Source organism: Styela clava, chromosome 1 (assembly GCF_964204865.1).
Source record: "Styela clava chromosome 1, kaStyClav1.hap1.2, whole genome shotgun sequence".
In the NCBI taxonomy this organism is placed as follows: domain Eukaryota; kingdom Metazoa; phylum Chordata; class Ascidiacea; order Stolidobranchia; family Styelidae; genus Styela; species Styela clava.
In genome coordinates, this window is record NC_135250.1 from 31,808,221 (window position 1) to 31,829,382 (window position 21,162).

General features: G+C 37.0%; 1 protein-coding gene across 1 annotated transcript in view; it reads right to left on the minus strand.

Annotated features, from left to right (window-relative positions):
• LOC120335191 (angiopoietin-1 receptor-like) overlaps positions 1–21,162 on the minus strand; it is a 34,939-nt gene that overhangs the window by 10,812 nt on the left and 2,965 nt on the right. Inside the window, exons 2-20 of the mRNA XM_078113529.1 lie at positions 20,786–20,940; positions 20,286–20,424; positions 19,614–19,786; positions 19,094–19,214; positions 17,933–18,064; positions 16,427–16,573; positions 10,820–10,997; positions 9,557–9,635; positions 8,452–8,532; positions 7,795–7,957; positions 7,173–7,335; positions 6,112–6,254; positions 5,421–5,555; positions 4,899–5,069; positions 4,305–4,414; positions 3,346–3,532; positions 2,458–2,639; positions 1,081–1,180; positions 209–375 (exon numbers count right to left, since the gene is read on the minus strand). Coding sequence (XP_077969655.1) covers positions 209–375; positions 1,081–1,180; positions 2,458–2,639; positions 3,346–3,532; positions 4,305–4,414; positions 4,899–5,069; positions 5,421–5,555; positions 6,112–6,254; positions 7,173–7,335; positions 7,795–7,957; positions 8,452–8,532; positions 9,557–9,635; positions 10,820–10,997; positions 16,427–16,573; positions 17,933–18,064; positions 19,094–19,214; positions 19,614–19,786; positions 20,286–20,424; positions 20,786–20,940 — 2,726 coding nt within the window. The remainder of the gene's footprint in view (positions 1–208; positions 376–1,080; positions 1,181–2,457; positions 2,640–3,345; positions 3,533–4,304; positions 4,415–4,898; positions 5,070–5,420; positions 5,556–6,111; positions 6,255–7,172; positions 7,336–7,794; positions 7,958–8,451; positions 8,533–9,556; positions 9,636–10,819; positions 10,998–16,426; positions 16,574–17,932; positions 18,065–19,093; positions 19,215–19,613; positions 19,787–20,285; positions 20,425–20,785; positions 20,941–21,162) is intronic.

The following is a 21,162-nucleotide window of genomic DNA, read 5'->3' on the forward strand; positions in this document are numbered from 1 at the left end:
CTAGTTCGGTGGTTCCCGAACATGGTCCCGTGCCCCCAATGGGGCTACTGAGCACTTGGAGAGAGCCACAGTGCTGGGCAAAAAAAAAAGATTTTAATTTTCCTCTGACATGAAAACCTCCCGTTCTCCCTAATTTCGTGGCTTAATGAAGTTAGCCAGCTGAGAACAAATAACCGATTAAATATTCACAGTTATGTAGACCTATTACCCTCTCTTTCCAATGCTCCATCCGCTGTCTCAAATCATCAGTGTAAATGATTTTATATTGTTTGACCTTGTGCACGTATATCGATGCAGGTGGCGGCAACCAGGACAAGGACACAGATTGTGGCGACGGCGAATTCACGTCAATGCTTTGTGGGGGCTCCAAGGGACCTAGAAACAAAACTCACCTTGACTTTTACTTCAAGATTATGTGTAAGATATACATTGTATTATACCACCGGTTTTCTACCAGTGGGCTATGGCTCACTGATAGTCTACAGAGACATTTTGAGATGTGCCACAGACCTATTAAATTTGCTAGAGTTGGTATTGATAAATTAGTTAAACCTTGATTGTAATAGCAATTGATGATCATGCTGTTTTTGCTACTGAGTGGTAATTTACATTTTGATTTTCAAAGTGAAAGTGTCTATCTTTGTGGAAAGAATTTCTGTTTTCCTTTTGATGAACAAGTTAATAGGCCACAGAATTTTTGTGCAGCGATAGTCACGAAATAAAAAAGGTTCAGAACCACTGTATTACACACCCTGTAATTAAGAGTTGTGTCGCAGCTCAGAATTGTATTTCTGCGGGAATGACTACTCCAATAAAAATACTGTGCATATATTGCAACGCAACGTATTTTCGTCGGTCCGAGGTTAGACTCCTTCAGACTAGCGTATTTAACTAACACATGAAAAGCGATAAGATGCACTTAGAAAATGGTATTCAATTGTTGAGTTTGTTTTCAATAGAGAAAAATAAAACTATTGACAATTGAAGAGCAGAAAAAGAATTCAAGTAAGAATTCACAATTTTCTCGAGGTCGGAGTCGAGGACACAAAGAAGTTTTTAACAGTTGAAGCAAGTGCTTACCTAAACTCATAGTTCTTGCTTCCAATACAACAGACCAAGCACCAGGTTCAATGGTAACTGCTTGTATTTGGAACAAATATTTTGTGTACTCTGCTAATCCCTGGAAATACATAAATATTTAGAAACGACAAATGAAATTGATACTGATTATTTTGAATACATGGTTACCAAAAAAAATAGAACACTGGTCGTTTGGAACATATTTTAGATAGAACACAACTTTTGTGCAGAGCATCTTAGATTACTAAAACTTTTGGATACATTTATACACAAATAGAAGATCAAGTGTTGAACAAATTTCTGTATTTCTGTAATAAATAATTAGGAAATTTATGTATTCTGTTTTTTTGGGGTGTCAGAATGCAATCATTCAAAAATATAAATATGAAAACGTGTTATAAAACTCAAATTTTTCATAATGTAGAAGTATGCAGCTCCTCAATAAACACAAAATCGACCATTAGCTAAATTATTGTTGTCAGTATTGTTGCGAAAAATCGCTTTTCTCCGCACAAATAGAGCTCAGATATTCGGTACTTAAAGATGGAATAGGTCACAAAAAAGCCATACTCCTATCTCGCTAAATGTTGCTGAGCACGACGATATTTGATATTTTTACCTCAACTTTTGCTGTTTATATGATTCACAAACACATTCCTTTGACTCATTTTTGTACTTGTTTTCTAACATTGTTTTTTTCAATGCCCGATTAACAATAACAAATGTGCGAGTGATAGCGAAAGTAGTTAGAGTCACCCTTGGCCGACGCCATGGATCACCATGAAAAGAGGTGGATATACTCTATGTATATTATAAAACCATATAACAAACTCATTTTAAAATTCAGCTCTCCATTCTAAACAATATTCACAATCATAGTTTAAAGCCTGGGTGGTCCAAACTAAGGCCCACGGGCCACATGTGGCCCGCCGCTTCATTATCTGTGACCCGCGTCACATTCCGAAAGTGGTCAAAAAATCGCATTTCGTGTTGTTCCGTAATGAAATTAATCAGAAAAATGTTTTGACATATTGTTACATCAATAATGTCACTGAATTGACTAGTGTTATGGCTATCTGAGGCAACTAGCGAAGTTGAATGATGTGCTTGGCAGTCTAAATTATTATTTGGCTTTCTTTTTTTTGGGTCGGGAATATATGCTTACAATATGGGCATCATAGAAAACTAAAAATCGAATGCGGATTCTATTAGCCTGGAATGGCTATGTCTGATAACTATGTGTTTGCACAATAAAAGTGTTTGTTTTGTATTGCATTGTTTACCTATTCTTGGCACTATTGTGGCCCGCGAACAATGCAAAAATAATTTTGTGGCCCGCGGAGCCGACAACCTTGGACCACTCTGGTTTAAACTTACCAGAATGGAAACACTTCTTTCATCCCCTGGAGTTGTTTTTTGTTTCCAAATCTCGCCATCTCTCGAACTATTGATGATATATTGTGTTATGATGCCGTTCGGTTGCAAAGGAACATCCCATGACAACTCTATTTGAAACGGTGTTCGACTTTCAACGTGAAAATTGGATGGTTGCCCAGGTGCTGAAACAGTAAAATATTGTTAAAATGTTATTAAACAGACGGTGTTCTTCACTAGTACAATACCCTAGAATTTACCTAAACTGGTTATCGATCAGTGACGCCCATGATTTCTAAATCGGTGTAATTAAATATAGGAACCTGGGGTGTCGTTACTCAAAACCACTTTAGGTTCCCCGCAACGTTCTCAGTAAAACTATTATTATCATTTTTTTGAAATTTTTGCCAGATTTTTTAACTGGTTAAAAAATAAATTCTATAGTACAAGACTTGATTGTCGAGAAAGAAAACAATAAGTTTCTACCAAATAGGCTTCATGTAACTGTTGGTTATGAATTACGTCATCAATTATCGGTGAAAGTGGCTCATTAAACTGGCCGCTATACTCGAACAGGACAACCGAACAAGTTTCATCCACAAGAATGTTCTACACAAGCTTAAAGTTTAATTAATAAAGAGATCCCATCATGGTTTTTACTCATTTTCCATGTGACGAAGTGAGGTTGCCTATTTTTATGTCGCATGTCTTAAACTACCTTTTCAAATTTTGTCAAACTCATAGAATTTCCATCATGTGTGTTATTTTTATATTTTGTAACATGACGGAGTGTATCTTTGTGTTAATTTTGCTCTGACCCGGGCGAAACATGACAATTTACTCGACGTCTTACTATTCTGAAATAGTGAAAGAAAACAGTTGAATACACACCTTCCTCGTTTGTAGTAACATTCATTTCATCGCTGAAATTACCAGGGCCTTCATGATTGTAAGCTCTGACTCGGAATTTGTATGTTGTGTATGGAGTGAGTGAATTGCGAGTGAAAACCATTCCAGATACGTTTTGCAAGATGTTCAGTCTGTCTGCAGAAGGATTCGTTGTTTCCTCAAATAATACCTGCAAGATATCAAATTATACATTTTTATACATAGATCTAAAAAGACATAGATTTTGGAACTTTTTTGTGTTGGAGAGTAATTTATCGAAGTTTGTAGTCAAAGTTGGAATACCGGAATCATAGCTTCAGCTTATTCGAAGCGTTAAAGTTTTTTATTTAAATCTGAGTCGGGAGCTTAAATTTCAAATCGCCAAGATTGTCAGTCAGGTTTATTTTCCTCAACCAGTAAAAACGAAAATCAAACATTTCAACTGGGGAATGGAAGCCGCGAGGCACCAACGCTGGTTGTACACCCAACCTATTGTTTTTTATTTCTGATTTAATTTTAATGCACAATTTCGATTCTCCCGTAAGAGTTCAAACACTTGAAGGGGCTACTATTACCATTCTACACTTATCTATACCTAATATAAACTATTCAGATGTTAGAGATGTTAGAAAGTCAAGGTCATCATATCACCAATGATTCTTTGAAGAATGGAAAAGCAAAATATTTTCAAGTATAGTGAGGAAGAATTGTAGAGATCCAGAAGAGAAGAATGTATTGAAAGACATTTGGAATCACCTTTCATCGATTAGATTGGATGTTTATAGTGTGTGCATAATTATTCATTTCAATACTACAAAAGTAAGGAATATTAGTTTTACTACATGCAAATACAAAAAAAGGAGCAATTAAATTCCTTCCCAGGGTCAAATACCTCCCATTCCCAAGTTGGGAACCACTCGTTTAATTGATTTTTATGTCAAACATGATAACATACTCCCTACCTCGTATCCAGATATCGTGTATGGCTTAGCATTCGTAGGCGGTTTCCAAGTGAATCCAAGACATCTTGAGGTTTGATTTACAAGATTTACATTTGGTCCGTCTGGTTTTTCTACAAAAAATTGGAAACATTTAGAAATTTTTGATTTATTTATGGTAAAATTTTGTATGTACATCTGATGATGTGTTTGACAAAAACGTAGTCTATTAAAAGATCTTAAAGTTGAACTGTTAAACTGTTATGGTTTTATAATATATATATGTATATGGAAAATACAACGACAACATTTGAAAATTTCGAAAAACATTTATAGATCATTTGGACTGAAAAAAATGGGAGTTCTATTCCCTAACCAATTCTTACTATTAAATGCAAATTTACAGCTCTTTGCAGTTGATAATAAATTGTTTCCCAATGGAACAAGCTAAGATTTAGGCCATTGTTCATTCTAAATCTGTCGGGATTGTTATTTTGAACCGATTGAATATGTCGAATTTGATTGGTGAAAAGTCAGCTTTGGGCCCGTTTAAGACAGTTTGATACACGACGGAAATGAGCAATATTATTACGAGTATTTGCCATATTGAAGACTTACTTAGTCGTCCCATAGTGACTCTAACTTCTTTGGAATCCGGACTATCTCCCGCACAGTTGTACAATCTTATTTTAACGCTGTAAACTGCCAACGGCTTCATATTTTTCAAAGTAGCTGAAGTTGTGCTGCTGTAAGCAAAAATGACTTTCGTCCAAGAAGGCGATGTTTCCCCTGAAAACAGAATGAGGATCGTTAGATGCTGCTATAACTTACGTGGTTTTACCCATGTTGACAGCGCGGGGGAAAATATCTCAACTTCAACATAATTGTTGCATTGCATTTGTAGACAGATAAAAAGTAGCAGGAAACCATTTACAATGTAATGGCTTTTCTTGTGATAGGTAGATTTCAACCTAGTCACATTCTGCTCAAATCTGGAACGATTGAATGATGAACTTTTTTTTCATGTCCGACCTGGACTGGTAACTGGATGAGAGGCCGTAGTGAGACTTATGCTTAGGCCGCCTTATCCCCCCCCCCCCCCCTCAGAACTAATCGCAGTTGAAATTCTACATCACTCACCTAATGCTCTGTAATATATCTTGTACCCGAGAACTTCTCCTTTAATTTCGCTTGGCGGAGGCAATCTCCATGATAAGTATAGAATGCTGTTGTTTTTTGAGTGAATGTTCTTGATAGATGGGCCAGAGGATGGGTCTAATCAAGAACAAAAGTTTGGTAAAAGTTTAATGAAACTAAATTGTCTAATATTCAAGTATTTGAGTGAACGAACAAGAATTTGAGGTGATGGACTTCTCCCCATACCAAATCTTAACATAATCCAAGCAAAACGTAATGGTGTTTATATATAGTCCGCCTAACAAAATATCACAAAAATAATTTTATTATTTGAATCTCTAAAAACTTTGATTACCAGGAGTTTTTACAAAAATTTAGTTACATGGGATTCACTACATCATAGCTGTGCTACTGATCATGTGGATTTAATTGAACTTTTTTAAATCTCGCATCAGCCAGTAATTTATAACGCACCACTAATGCATAATAATTCCACTTAGTTTTAAAAATTTTAGCGGTCTAACTTTGCTTCGAGATGTGTCCCCTCCACTTCTCATTGGGGTACATTAATTTAAACTAATCTTTTCGAAAAATATTTATTCAGTCTAAACTCTTTGGCCGTCCCTCTGGTGTGAATTCGACCAAGAAGACAAGCAGATCACAAGGAAACAATTAACATATACCAACAACTTACAACCACAATCCGTCTTAATCACGGCTGTCGGCCCTGGATGGCCACGCCCACTAAAACCCCCTTCTCTGTAAAGAAGAACTCGGAATGTGTAATCGGTGTAAGGAAGAAGATCCCTGACTTCGGCTGTATCGTTGACGATGTTCCTAGGAAAAAATAAACGAGACAGCAATGATCAAATATGTTTCCATAGGTGAAATCAATATCAGAAAATTGTTCCCGTGAGTTAAAATAAAACAGCAATATTTTGGGTGAAGTAGCGAGGCCCCTGGGACTCACAGGAAATTTAAAAAAAAATAGTGATAGCCCACCAGCGGTTTTAACTTTGATTACTAGAAATTTGAAATCATTAGTTGCCGAGAATAAGAATTTATTTTAACAACAATAACAATAGGAAAAACAAGTAACGAAGTGAATATTTGGTGAATGAAACTTACCGCGTAAATTAATGTTGTATTAGAAAAAAAAAATGGGAAATTAAAATAAGATGCGTTGATGCCAATTTAAATGTTGTCAATGCATGATTCAATACTAGTTTATTGACTTTCAAAATATTGTTGGTGTAACACAAAATTGAAGAAGCCTCAGTAGCAATTTAACTGTTTTTTATCCTTCTCTTTGAAATTAATGTGTACTTGACTTGTGACTCGGAAAGTAGCGACTCGACAGAACATGTGACTTGGCATTGCAGTGACTCGACTAGTATTTGGCCTTGAAATTTGAAACCTGCTTTGACTCGAGAATCGGATGACCTGTGACTCGATTTAAAGGTTTCAAGACATGCGTATTCAAAAAATACTAAGTAGGCTCTTTTTTTTGAGAATGTATCTATCTGACCATAGTTTAAAGCAATATTCAAAAAGCATTTGAGAAAATTTTTATGGTATTTAAAATTCAAAATATACATTTTTCTCATTTTTTTCAAGCGACTTTATCAAGTTTTGCTTTTTTGGGTTACAGCCCTCAAATTCACGAGTCCACTTCGTATTTGATAATGTTGAGGAGTCTTAGAAGAACAACAAGTTTAAGAGATAACGTCAATGTCCCGGTGATAGCGATTCTACCTTTCATAAGTGTTGAAACTTCTTCCTTGACCAGATTGCTTCATGAGTAGAATCGTTTTTTTAATCGGTCCGTCGCCAATAAACGGATGACTGTTCAGCTTAAGTTTCAAGAATGTTGCGCCTTTGATGACTAGTTCGGGTGGATTACTTGGTGTTGGAAGAACTAAATGATAAAAATATAGATACTTATATAGAGGGAAGATACCGGGTATATTTGTAGCATGAAGAAACAAGATAGCAAAATGAGAACGAGAGTTTTTAAGTCGCTCCTATTAAGATTACGCCTGAGCTTAGAACAACGAGTTTTGAGCTTAGAACAACGAGTTTGCGGGAATGGTCGGTAGACAAGCAATACGAAACCTTCTTCCTCACAACCTCTAATAGAGTGTAATAAAATGGGTAGGCAAAGCTCAACCGAAAAGATTTTGGTTCTTTTAGAAATAGAAACTCTATATATAACAGTTGCTGTTGTGCGGCGTCTTGCTTAGAGCGGAATGGTCGAATAAAAGTTGTACATAAAAAATCTCGCGGTACTAAGATAGTTATATTTCCGAAGCTTCCCAACATCAATCATCAAAACCTATGAAAAGTGTGGTATAAAATTATTAAAGCCATTTCTCACCTGGGATTGTAAAATTGAATTGTTTTTGAGCAAAACCAGCACTCGTTGTTGCAACGCACCAGAACGGTCCAGGGTACGAACCCATTGTCAACTCAAAGAATGAGGTTGTCACCGTTTCAGTCATCTTTGTTTCGGTCGGGGCGATTTCAATCTGATTCTTGCGCTTTAAATGGTAACAAAAACGATTAGTTTGTAAGATTTTTCAGTAAAGCTAGCTATTCATTGCCGGTATACAAGTTTGCTCAAAGCAAGATTCTGAGGCCCTGACTAAAATAGAAAGAGTAATGATGAAGAGTTACCGCGCTTATAGTGATATATTTAGTTCCATACTAAATGAAACTAGATAGCCGTTGACATACTGTTTGAAACAATTCAAGTCAATACTATTAGGAAAACAGCTAGGTGAAAGGGAATTCCACGAAACACAGGTTATAAGCAAAACTTCCCGAGTTGGTATATATATTGTTGAAAAGCGAGAAGTCACATCACCGTAGATAGGAGAATGAAAATAAGATAATCTAGTCGAGCGAGAATTTGCGATTCCGACATTAACTCGCGATGCCGTAGCGTTTAAAAAAACGACTCTTATTCCAATATCAGTGTAAACACGACAGACTCAAACTCAGCTCTATTTCTGATCATTTTATCAACACCCACCTTCAAGATAATTTCTCCGTGCTGTGGGGAAGGAATTCCAGTCACCGCACATTGCACTTCCACATTCTGACCTTGATTCACCTTCAAAATAAAACAGACGTTATACATATTTACCGTAAATCTTTATACGATGATTCTTCTTTTTGAACAAGATGAAAGGCGTATACTTCTTAGAAAAAATCAGTGCCAGTATGATCGTTTGCCAATGAATACAGTACTTAATGCAGTGGTTTCCAGCCAAGGAGGCCACAGAGCAGTTGGATGAGTGACATCAGCAGCTGAGGGGTGCAAAGCTGATTTTATTTTTACTAAAAAAAAAGTCATCGTTCTTCTAAGTTTCATTGCTTTTCACGGGTTGTTTTTCCTTTGTTGAGCATGAATTGTTTGAACATTATTGAATTTGGGATCTTCCGATCAAAGTAACACTATAAATACCACTGGAATAATAAACAGCGGACCATGAGGGCTAAAAGCCTCCAGAAGGAGGTCACGAGATATAAAAGGTTGGAAACTACTGACTTAAGGTCTATATAGATGGTGTTAGGCTCAACTATGTTCGCAAGGCAGGTTTAAGCACCCATACTTACCAATTCTTCAAAATTTAATTGAAATTGGGATTGCATAATCGAAACGGGAAATTTCAGAACCGTCAAAAAACAATAGCACTTGATATACTGAGGGCTGTTTGTACAAGGCCTTGAGTAAGCATCAGATAATAATTTGAAAGTCCCGTCATGCTATGGCTATAACAAAGCAGCAGAAATATGGTTCACAAACAATTTTATTTTGCCAGGTAATAGATTCAGTTATTCGGAACCACTTCGAGTCGAATTCACGCGACGAATCCACGCAATTCTAGACTGTCTTGGACGTAAAGTGCACTGCAGCTGACGACTTGCGTTATATTCGTTGTTTCGAAAGTTATGTATTAGGTTTATGTAAAACGTTTCATGCTGATGTGACTTACGTGGCGATATACATACATTTTCTGAAATAAGAAAACCTGTTATTAATGGATTTGACATGAAAGAGAATCTTTCCTCAACTTTTTCGGATTCACTGGTCACATTCCTAATCTGATTCAAGTATCGACTCTGAATCATACCTTGAATGAAGGATCCGCCAATACTGCTGTGATGTTCGGTTTCTTTTCCACCGTTGTGGAAGGCAGTCGGTCATTATTCCTGTTAAGAAAATTAAAATATTATTTGGACTCGCATTGAAATTCATGGCGAGTGTCGGAAATAAAGTGTGAGTATGTTGTTTTAAAAAGCTAGAAAGTTGAAAAAAAAGTACTTAATGAAAGGGTCACTGCAGGAATAATTTTGGGACAGATTCGTTGAATATATACCAGGGGTTCCCAAACTTTATTGGCCGCGGGCCAAAATTGGAATCGGAAAGATGTTCGCGGGCCAGAAGAATATAGCGCCCAAAACTTTCATTTGACATTTTTTTGAAGCATGCTCGTTTGACTCATAATAGCGCTCAATGTTGTATTCCTTCAGAACTGGAATAGATCGTTGGCAAAGTAGACAAATCTCTAAAGTTTGATACTTTTTAATGGAGAAATATGAACACTGCCATTTATTCAAGAAACGTCAGTTTTCTGAGTCTAGTTTTCGTTTGATTTTTGACATCTTTAAGCTTTCCTATTTGGCTGATAACTAAATTACTGCTCTATGTAATCCTAACACCGGTACCCATAATTGATATACTGGTATAATTGAATTGTTACGATAAACACGTGCTTGAACTCTGATAATGACATAAATTAGCGCTATCTAGATCGCAAAAAGGTAGAAATAAAATCTGTTGAACACTATTTCACGTAAGCTCGGCGGGCCATTTTAAATCGTTACGCGGGCCGGATTAGGCCCGCGGGCCGCGGTTTGGGAACCCCTGATATATACCAAAGTCAGACACTCTCAATCAAACACAATTCTATAACTTTGTTTTAGAAGAGTCATCTCTACTCTTGCTATTGTATCCATGCATTTTACAGCCATCAGCACAAAAGAAGGATGAGTAGTTGGCTCGCTGAAACCCGATTGATAACATTTGTTAATAATATTTCAGCCTTAGTCTCGCACAAATACTTTTATATCAGTCTACTTGTCATTACACTTGTCATACTAAATCATTTGGAATAGTCATCGTTTACACATATATGTTACAATAATATATTTATGTCAATGCGCAGTTAAACTTTTGAATTACACAAAATATTGAATTTAACTGTGGCGACAGCTTCACTGTATTAGAAAGCCTTCATTACAAAAGCTTAGAAGAAGGATAAACATAGTCTAATAGAAACCCGATTGATAACAAAAGACAAAATATTTTGAGATTTTTCAAATGATATAGATACCCGGAATCCTCTACTGGAATGACCTCATCAGAATTGATGACGTCACGTTTTGCAACTTGACATGAAGGTCCGGTCCATTGATCAGTGCAAATGCATCCTTTGTATCTATTACACACTCCACCATGATAACACCGACATGATTGACTGCAATCTGCTCCGTATAACCCAGGAGGACAAGCTAAAAGAATAAGGCACAGATGAAATAAACCCAATGTAACGATATTAGAATATGATTTCAGTGATAAGAAATATGGCATCGTGATTATTATTAAAGACTCGGATACGTTCTATGGCGTCATCACAACCAGTCATAAATATGACCTCTTCATCATAGCTAAAGACACTGGGGTATGACGTCATAAGTGAGAAATATGACATCATTATACTTAAGAATTCGGAATTATATGTTGTTATCAATTCGAAACATGACGTCATGATCATTGCAAAAGATTTGAAAGAGGTATATGGGCGTTATATGATGTCATCAATAGAAAATATGACATAATGAACATTGTTACAGAATCAAGAGATTTATTCGATGTCATCATGGGGGAAAATTACGTCATGAATATTGCTAAAGACGCGCAAGAGTTATAAGACGTTATAGATTAGAAATAACATCATATCTCGATATGATGGCGTCGTATTTCGAAATTTATGACATCACCAGTAAGAAAAATAAGGTCATGATTATTGCTGAAGAATCTGAAAAATGTGTAGCTATGATTAGTTCTATAGAGTAGGAATTTTATGACGTCATCAATGACAAATGTATGGTATGATCTATTCCAGAAACTAAGAGGAGTTATATGACTTCGTCAATAACAAATGAATCAGTTTGATTAGTTCTAGAGACTAGGAAGAGTTATATGACGTCATCAATAACAAATGAGTCGGTATGCTTAGTTCTATGGACTAGGACATAGGTTCTCAAAGTGCTCCGTACGGAGCCCCAGGGCTCCGCAGGAGAAACCTAGGGGCTCCGCGGGATATTCGATCAAAATACGGACTTGGTTATTCTGTAACTGTTAATAAGCAAAAACACCAATAATAAAATTTGACGACGGTAGAGTCGAAATATGGCAACGAGGTGGTAATTTAAATTTGACAGAATCTAGAAGCAGAAGCGCAGTCAGGATTTTTTTATGAGAGGGGAGAGGGTTCAAAATTGAAATTGGAAATTCCCGGGCAACATTATTCGCGATTAGGCCACTCGTTTAAAATAAACTTTTTCAGTGGATAAGTCAGAAGTAAGATCGGACACAAAAATTCCAGCAACCAGGCCCGTGGGTATCAAGCCCGACTGGATTTGCAGGCCCGAGACCGAAGCAAACCCGAAATTTTCATATTTTATTTAGGAGTTCTTTGAATTGTCATTGCAAGAGTTTAGTACAGTATGTGTCGTGTTTATAAGGCAACTTCTGTTTTTTTGTAGACCGTGGCCAAAACGCCTCATTTGAAAAAAAAAGTCAGCGATAGAGAAGCCCGACCCGTAGGTAATGATTGACATTTCAGGCCCGACCTAAAATAAATTAAAATAAGTGCTAAACTGCCAACTATAATTAGATTGGAATCGTGTTTTTGCTATCTTGGGATTCATCAAATTTGAGTTGTTCTCACATCTCAATGAATACAATTCACAATTGCGGAATCCTTGACTGATGCGCGCATGTTCAAATGCCTTGTTTATTGGTTCACTGTGTTCAATTCGACCTGCGGATGAGTTGACTTACGACAATATAAAATCATTATCACCCACGATTACCACGCCAATCCGCGGACCTCAAAGGAGAGACAATAAAGTCAAGTAAACGAAAAAAGGAAGCATGGAAATTTATTTTGTTTTCAGTAACAAATTAATTGATACAATCTATAATTATCTTGTATATCGTCACATATCGAAAAAAGTCGCATTTTGCTCCGTCGGTAGTTTCAGAATGGATAAAAAAGGTACATCGAGGCGATCGAGCGCACAATTATTGTATTGATTTCAGTAACTACGGTACAACACCCATTGATAACCTAACATAACACCAAAGTTTGTGATTCACAATGTCTAAAAAAGCGTTTTTAATCTGTCGCGAATCCGCTAAACAAAAATTATCATGTTTTCTTCTGTTTTAGTATTTTATAATGACGCTTTTCAATCAAGAAATTTGGGTTGCTGATTCACCTCCTTATTAATTATTGTTAGCAACTCGTCGCTGATGTTTATAGTGTATTAACTTGTTTTCCATACTAAACTCACAATTACGAACAAAGACAAAAACGTAATTATCGTATTCGCGGAACAAGCAAGAAAAATGTGTGATTAGGGAGAATAAACACCCACATATAGATGTTAGGGTCTAACTAAAAAACACGCATCGCTACGAAAACAATCGGTGATTGCAGCAAAATGCTATCGCGCATGTTATGAGCGACTTCTTCATTCTTCCAAAATATCAAAAGGGAGTTCATTAACCTCTTGAACCCTGCTGGCCGGTTTACCGGCCAGCCCGAGTTTGCTCTCTCACCCTGCTGGCCGGTTTACCGGCCAGTTTATCGCGTGAAAATCAATCAACTTTATTCCCTCATATCTCAAGAACCACAATAGGTATTTGAGTAAGTTTTATACTGTATGAAAGCTGGTCATTAGAACTATCTACACTTTGAATATCGCTGCTATATTTTCCAATTATCTGAGAATAATTGGCAAAAAAAGAGTGTGTAAAATTGTTTGATGGAAACGAAAATTAAATATCAGAAATTGATTATTTCCTGCCTAAATAACCTAATATACAATCGATAATATATCTAGAGAATTTAAATAGCTTTTTAAAGGCGTATCCAAAACGATTTTACGATAAGCCATTCAAATTTCATGGCCAAATACGTTTGATTTTCTGTAGGTTTAACAGCGACGCTGCGTCAAAATGACGTTCTCATTGAAGCGAGGCTACGTCTCGTCACGCACAACTTTACGTATATTACGGAAATGCAACAAAGCGTGACGTTGTCCGCAATAACGTTACGTCGAGATGTTATTATTTAAATGTCCGCAGAAAGTAATCAATTAACCCGATTATACGCATTCAAAATTCGCTCTACGCGAAGAACATGAAAATATTATGCAAATAAAAGACACATTCTTAATCCAATATTGCACTTTGTTGTGCCAATCATACCAATGGTTGTTGGTTTCGTTACCTATGCATATTTGCATTTATATACTGTCTTTCATCGTTTCGGCAAGTCTTTGTCTTTAGCAGCTGGATTGGCTTTTTTAGCAATGCTGTAAATTTTGCTGCATACGACGCATCTAATATTAGAACTGGCGTTTCGCAGTTTATATATTTCGTGTCGTACGTTTAGTTGCAGTCTTTTAATATCTGTTAAATCTTCTTGTGGTTGCACAATCTTGCATTTTTTCGTCAACATCTTGCCTTTTCCAGTGGGATCTTCAAATAGTTGTTCTAGAAAATTGGGGATTGAGAAGACCCTTTTCCCTCTCATATTGTGAGGTTTGACGAAATTCATTAGGACGTAGGAATTGTACGTCGCCCGCATGGAATACTTCATAACTAAACGTCTTGGCCATTTATAATGCCTCCTGCTCTTTTTTTTTTGTAAGCGTGTCAACTGGTCGTTTTTATCAGTACCTCCCATGAACGAATTATAAGCTTTCACTGCTGCTGGGCATGTTATTTCGTGTATTTCGTCGGTGCTTCAATCCATACAGGGTTAATATCATATCGAAACTCGGCGACCGATGTCCCGCTGAGAACGTCGTCGTGAAAGTTATCTTGCGCATTTTGCCACGCAATACGTTTCGAACGTACGTATCAACATCCTCATGACGTTGGTCACGTGATCGGCTTTTGCGTAGCTGCGTAATGGCCGCTTATCGAAGTTGTTCACCCGGCACACTGATACACAATTGGATATTTTAATATAAAATTGGTTATACGACAGTCACAATAATAATTCCAATATCAACAAAAAGCTTCTAAGAAACTCTTTATGAACATCAATTATTGGCAGTATATTTTGTACCAAAATAACAAAATTTGGAGTCATAACTCACTTACATGCAGAAAAATCACTTTTAGATTAGAGTCAATTTTATAAATTTTGACAAAATATATTTCGAAATGAAAAATACATTCTGAATGCACGATAAAATTTCCTTTCGATTGAAATGTCACACAACGTGCTACCTATAATTGGTAAAAAGTTATAAGCGTGCCAAATAGCCAGTATTTAGACTTATTTCATTGTTCTACAAATACGGCGCCGCGAACCTTCAGGGTGAGCGAGTAACTTCGCTCAGAGACGTCAGAGTTCAAAGAGTCAATATGTGTGTCAAATTTACAGGCCTAATATATATAATTTAACCGTGCAATTTAGAATAAAAAGTTTTAGCATTTAAATTAGGTAAGGTATTTTTAACTTACTAAGAATATTAATCAGTAAATATCAACATGTGTTTTTTGTCTGCTTTGTTTTAAAAATTAATTTGTGGGGCTCCGTGAAGAATAGTCAACCTCTTCAAGGGCTCCGTAACATCAAAAGTTTGAGAACCCCTGGACTAGGAGATATATGAGGTCACTAATGACAAATGTTACGGTACGATTAATTCTAGGGACTAGGAGTAGTTCTATGCCTTCATCAATGAGGTATGTGTGGGTATGATTAGTTCTAGAGACTCGTAAAAGTTATATGACGTCACCAATGGCAAATGAGTCAGCTTGATTAGTTCTAGAGACTAGGAGGAGTTACATGACGTCATCAATGACAAATAAGTGGTTATTAGTTTTAGAGACTGAGAAAAGTTATATGAAGTCTTCATAATGCTAAAAGCCCGGGGAGTTATATTATGCCAACGTTGAAAAACAAGACACATGATTATTGCTTAAAACTCGAAGAAGATATATGATGTCCATCAGTGAGAAACATGACGCCATAATTATTGCTGAATAATCGGAGTAGTTATATCAATGGGGAGTATGACACCATGATTTTTACTAAAGAATCGGAAGAGCCATATGATGTCATCAATGGAAAATATGACATCATGACTATTGTCAAAAACTCGGGGATTCATATAATGTTATCATTGGGAAATATGACATCATGATTACTGCTAGAGATTCGGTTGAGTTATGTGACGTCCCCAATGGAAAATTTAACTCCAATATTGTTGCTAAAGAATCGGCGGGGTTTTATGACATCATCAGTGAAAAATATGACGTCATGAATATTGCCAAAGACTCAGAGGCGTTATATGACGCCATCAGTAAAAACAGGAGGTCATGAATATTGCTAAATACTCTGAGACTCGGAGGAGATATATGACGATAATAAGCCACGAGTGAGAAATTTGACGTAATAATTAATGCTGAAGATTCGAAGTTTAAGGCCTCATAATGAGAAATATGAAATCACTTTGGAAGGGCTAGAAAAAATCTAATATTTATCTTCGATTTATTCTCTTTTAAGTTGATGCACAAAGTGGCAGCAACGCTTTTTTTTGGCTATGAGATTATTCTGGTCAGACACACTTGAATTTCTTACGCTGACAGTTCCACATTGAAATGAAATAATACTATCAATAAATTAACCTACCCTTTTCACACTCGAGCCCCATCCATCCACTCATGCAGGCACATCCAACCACAGAACATAGTTGAAAACCTTGGCACGAAGTTTCTTCACTTTCCAGAGATGCACAGTTATGCTGGCAGTTGCCGCCAAAGAAGGAAGGTTCACATGCTGAGAATTGATACATTAAAAAAAAATTATTAATTGTTTTGCAACCTTTTTCGTTAAATTGCTCGCTTCGTCAGTTTTTCTTCAATACGCATAAACAGTACGTTATTTATTCAATCTTTGATAGGTACTCAGCTCATGCTATGCGCAAGTCTAACTCCAAATTTTGTACAGTTTAGTTATTTGATGTGTATTTAATAATTTTTTCTTGTGGGCTGGTAGGCTGGTGCCACGAAATCGTGGAAGATTGGTATTGAAAAGATTGAAGGAAGGTGCGCTGGGGTGCTGTTGCTTATAAATGATGAAAAACCACCAAAAAACACCGTATACATAAAACTGGGAATAAATCAAGATTGAACCTTTATCACACGATCGGTTGTTGGTCGGCTCAATACTTTTACTCGCAACGCAGGTGCGGTGCTGAATAACCTTTCGGAATTTTTATTGGTTTCACACCAGATGGAATATACAGGAATGGCGAACCTTTTTCAATGAATGGGTCAAAAATTATATTTTTATCGCGGAACAGAAGAGAGTGGGTCACAGATATTTAATCAATGTTTGTATCTATTAGAAACTTTTGAAACAAGTCTTATCAACTTCTGTTGCTGTTTACTTATGTTGCACTTCTATCAGAGACTTATTATGGCACTCGATTTTATGAAATTAGAGTACGAAAACACGCATATGAATTACGTTTAGGATGATGCGGCAAATTCTTTTCCGTATCCAAAAAGTTTGGAGGAAATTCCACTCTGATAGTTTTATATTTTTTATTCAGCTTTCAACCACATTAAGGCACTTTCACACTGCCCCATTGTTATTTCAGATTTCTAGGTTTTATTTCAAGTCTGAAAGATTTTGTATTTTCAGCGGCATTGTAGGCGAGAAACTAATAAAAGGCAAAGTAGCATAGAGTTCTCGTATAATCCTAGAACAGTTTGCAGATGCACTTTCGAAAGTGGCATGCGCCCAAGATTGGGGGTTTTGAAAATTACCATACCGGGCCAAAAATTAACAATTTGAATATGAGCGATTGAAGCCCTGACTGCCCAACTGACGGTACATTATATTAGTTTAGTTATTTTTAGATTAATTTAAGGCCATATGTTACCATTTTAAATCTTATTCGTGCCTTGGCGGGTCACGAATAGAACGCGGTGGGTCACTTTGTGACCCGCGGGTCAGTGGTTCGCCATCCTTGGAATATAATAATGTATGATTCATGACACTTAACTCGATATATATGAATGTGACAGACTGACAGTGACATACAACTCATTTCAGTTATGTTGATTTTTTTTCCTGTATTTAGGTTAAATGTGGTGTGTTGAGCAAACTTACTAAAGCACGTAAACTTACCTTGGTCACACAATCTTCCACTGAAACCTGCTGAACATATGCATAACCCAGTACCTTCATTACAAACCCCTCCATGAAGACAGATCGGACATTTTCTATCGCAAGATGATCCCCATTTGTCCAATGGACAACCTGTGAATTAAGTACATAAAGTATATATAGAATTATGCGATGAATAAAGTTAAGTATAGAATAAGATTTACATTCACATATATATATATATAGCCGACAAGACGGCTTAATCATATGGCCCCCTCGTCCGTTACCCAGTCCAGGTCGGGTATGGATTAGTTAGCCACTTATTTGTTTTCGTAAGGATGGACTTGATGGGGGAGGAAGCCGTATCAGCCAACAATTACGTGAACCACCTTATGGTGGCGAGAAGTCCAGCAACCCTCTCGCACATAATTCTCCACAACGCTTTCAATTCAGAGCTGTAAAAAAAAAAAAATCTAATGCGAAATACAGGCTCGAACAAATTTCGTATCTTCAACCACAGCCCCTTGTAGTTACAGTTAAGAATGGAATCAACTCGTCCAAAGCTGGAATTTGGAAATCTGATCTCTATCACAGCGGTTCCGAACCGGAGGCCCGTGGTCCGCAAGGGGGCCATAGAGCAGTTGGGGGGGGGGGGGGGGGCTAGATGCTGGGCGCAAAACTGATTTCACTTTCCCGTTACAAGTAAACTCCCAGTTCTTCCTAGTTTCATTACTTAAAAAGGTTATTCACATGGTGTTTTCACTTTGTTGAGAACGAATTGTTTGAACACAACTGGATTTGAGTTGTACCAATCAAAATAACACTATAATTGCCACTGGAATAACAAACAGGGAGCCACGGGCAATCTACATTGGGAACCACTGCTCTAAAAACCCATGTGCAGGTAGACCTCGACCGATACTATATTTACTTTTAAATCAATAATCAGTAATTCATTTTTTCATCAATACTGAAAATACGCAACATACATATACGAGCATAATAAGATAAGGATAGTATTTACATAGTGGATGAAGACACTGAAAACCAGTACTGGTTATCGAACAGCGACACCTAGATGGGGTCTAACTCAGCATAAAAAAAACGAAACCAAAATACAAAATAGTAACATAAAGACTCGCAACCTTCTTTAAGCTTGTTGGTCAGGTAATTATAACTTACTTCTGACTATCAGAATCGTCCCAGCAGCGTTTATTTTATCCTCGTCTGTATGATGGGCCATGTATATCCCCGCATCCGATTCCTTGACAGAGCTGATGACCAGAGCTCGCCCTCCTTCAGCCTGAAACGAAAATATAATTTATTCCGGATTGGAAAATTTTTGACTCCGACTCCTGGTTAGGAAAAATCCAAATTTCCGAGTCCGTCCAAAAAATTTCGACTCCGACCCAATCTCTCTTAAAAAAATCAGATTTGGCATAGGCGAACTTTGGCCTATGCAAGTCTTCTTCGATAGAATGTTATAATAACGTTTATCAACTCAGTGCTTTTTAGGTTTTAGTGGAAAGTTTTGATTACTTTTATCACAGTTGAAAATTCACAATGCCGGCTTCCGACGGCGTGAACTTTCAACTCCGGTCTCCGTCAGTTTAAAAATACCGACCATTTCTCTCTTAGGTTCAATGTCACAACTCAAACATTAGTAAAGAAAATTATAGTTTGAAAGCTTTCAGGTACAAACCTCCCAAATCCTGGAAATTGATCTCGTATCTAAGATATGGCCATCTTTGTACCACGTGACTTTCCTTAAGCCGACCTGTGAACTTCCGGTATTCGCGGAAGTGAGTTTCATTTTGATGACAACCTTTGACCCCGATATGACTAGTTTAGTGAATGCATGTGGTATAAGGCTTCCTGTAATAAAACAAGAAAAAACTTTTCTTTTACGTTTGAAAAGCAGGAGCAAGCGGTGTGTGTGGAGAAAGAGTAGGTACGTGTCCGCTTTTAGCACACTTTTCCTTTGCTCTGCCTCTTAAGCATAGTTGTCGCACACGTATACCATTTCTCTCTGTGTTTTGAGTCAGGATATATTGCAGTACAAACGAGTAAAAAGAAGTAATTTTTATACACGTTGGACAAATGGGACGCAGCATTTTAAAGACACCAGCCAATTGCATAGCCTTTAAAATATTAATTTTTTTGCATATATTCTCAGTTGGTAGTTTTAACCAAAACAGAGTTGTCACGAGACTGTTTGCTCGGCGTCCATGAGTCAAAACGAAAACGGCTCAAAACGAAAAGTGAGTTAGATGTCAATATACTAAAACAGGGTATTGTAATACCGTTTTGATACTTGAAAGTGCGTGGCGCATTTACTTATTAAAATTGAATTACCGAACAAAATTTGACTGACCGTTTGCATGCATTTTAACAGCTGAAACCGCATCTTTGCCTCTCCCGCATCCAAACGCACCGATCGCTTTTCTCACTCTCTCTCCCGTCCAAGTGTTCAACATACCTCTGCGTTTCAAGACTTGTCTTGTGTATGTCGACTGAAAATGTATTTTGAAGCATTCTTTTTCAGAAAATAGATATATTTTTTTATCGAAGCTATTTAATCCTAGAAATATGCTTGCCATTGCAGATCTGATTATCTTGCATATGTTTGCAGGTTCGAATCCCGCGAGAATAGTTATGTGTGAGAAGAATACTGACCATCAAAAGTGGGTCACGTAAGTGGAGCATGGTTACAGCTTTCTCCACCATTAAGTCCAATCTTCCAAAAACAACTAACTGGCTAACTAACCAATCCAATACCGTATATGGACTGATAACTAGAGGAGATACCGTGATTTTTCATACGATTTAGCCAGATTATCAGCTTTCTCCTTTCCCTAACAATATCAACGTTACCTCGGAAGTTCTGCTCCCACTCCATGTAAATTCTCTACGAATGAAGAGAGAAACTTTCGTTGAATTCTCAGACAAATCGGCGCAGGTCAAAGTCGAGGTTTGGGAATCGTGAACGATAGGTGTGTGGCTTAGTAGTGCTATGTGTTGAGATGAGGCTGAAATAAATGATTTGAAGAAGATTTATTTGCAGTGTTCGAGAGGCTAGACACGGGTGGGAAAGGTTTTCGGACCAGGGGCCAAAATTTTTGCCCATCTAGACCGGCGGGCCATGTAAATGTGACATCAAAAGTTACATTTCATAGTTTTAGCAAAAATGGAAAACAATAATCTTCTTGGCAAAACTAAATTAAATAGCAATCTCAACAAATTCCTTGAGC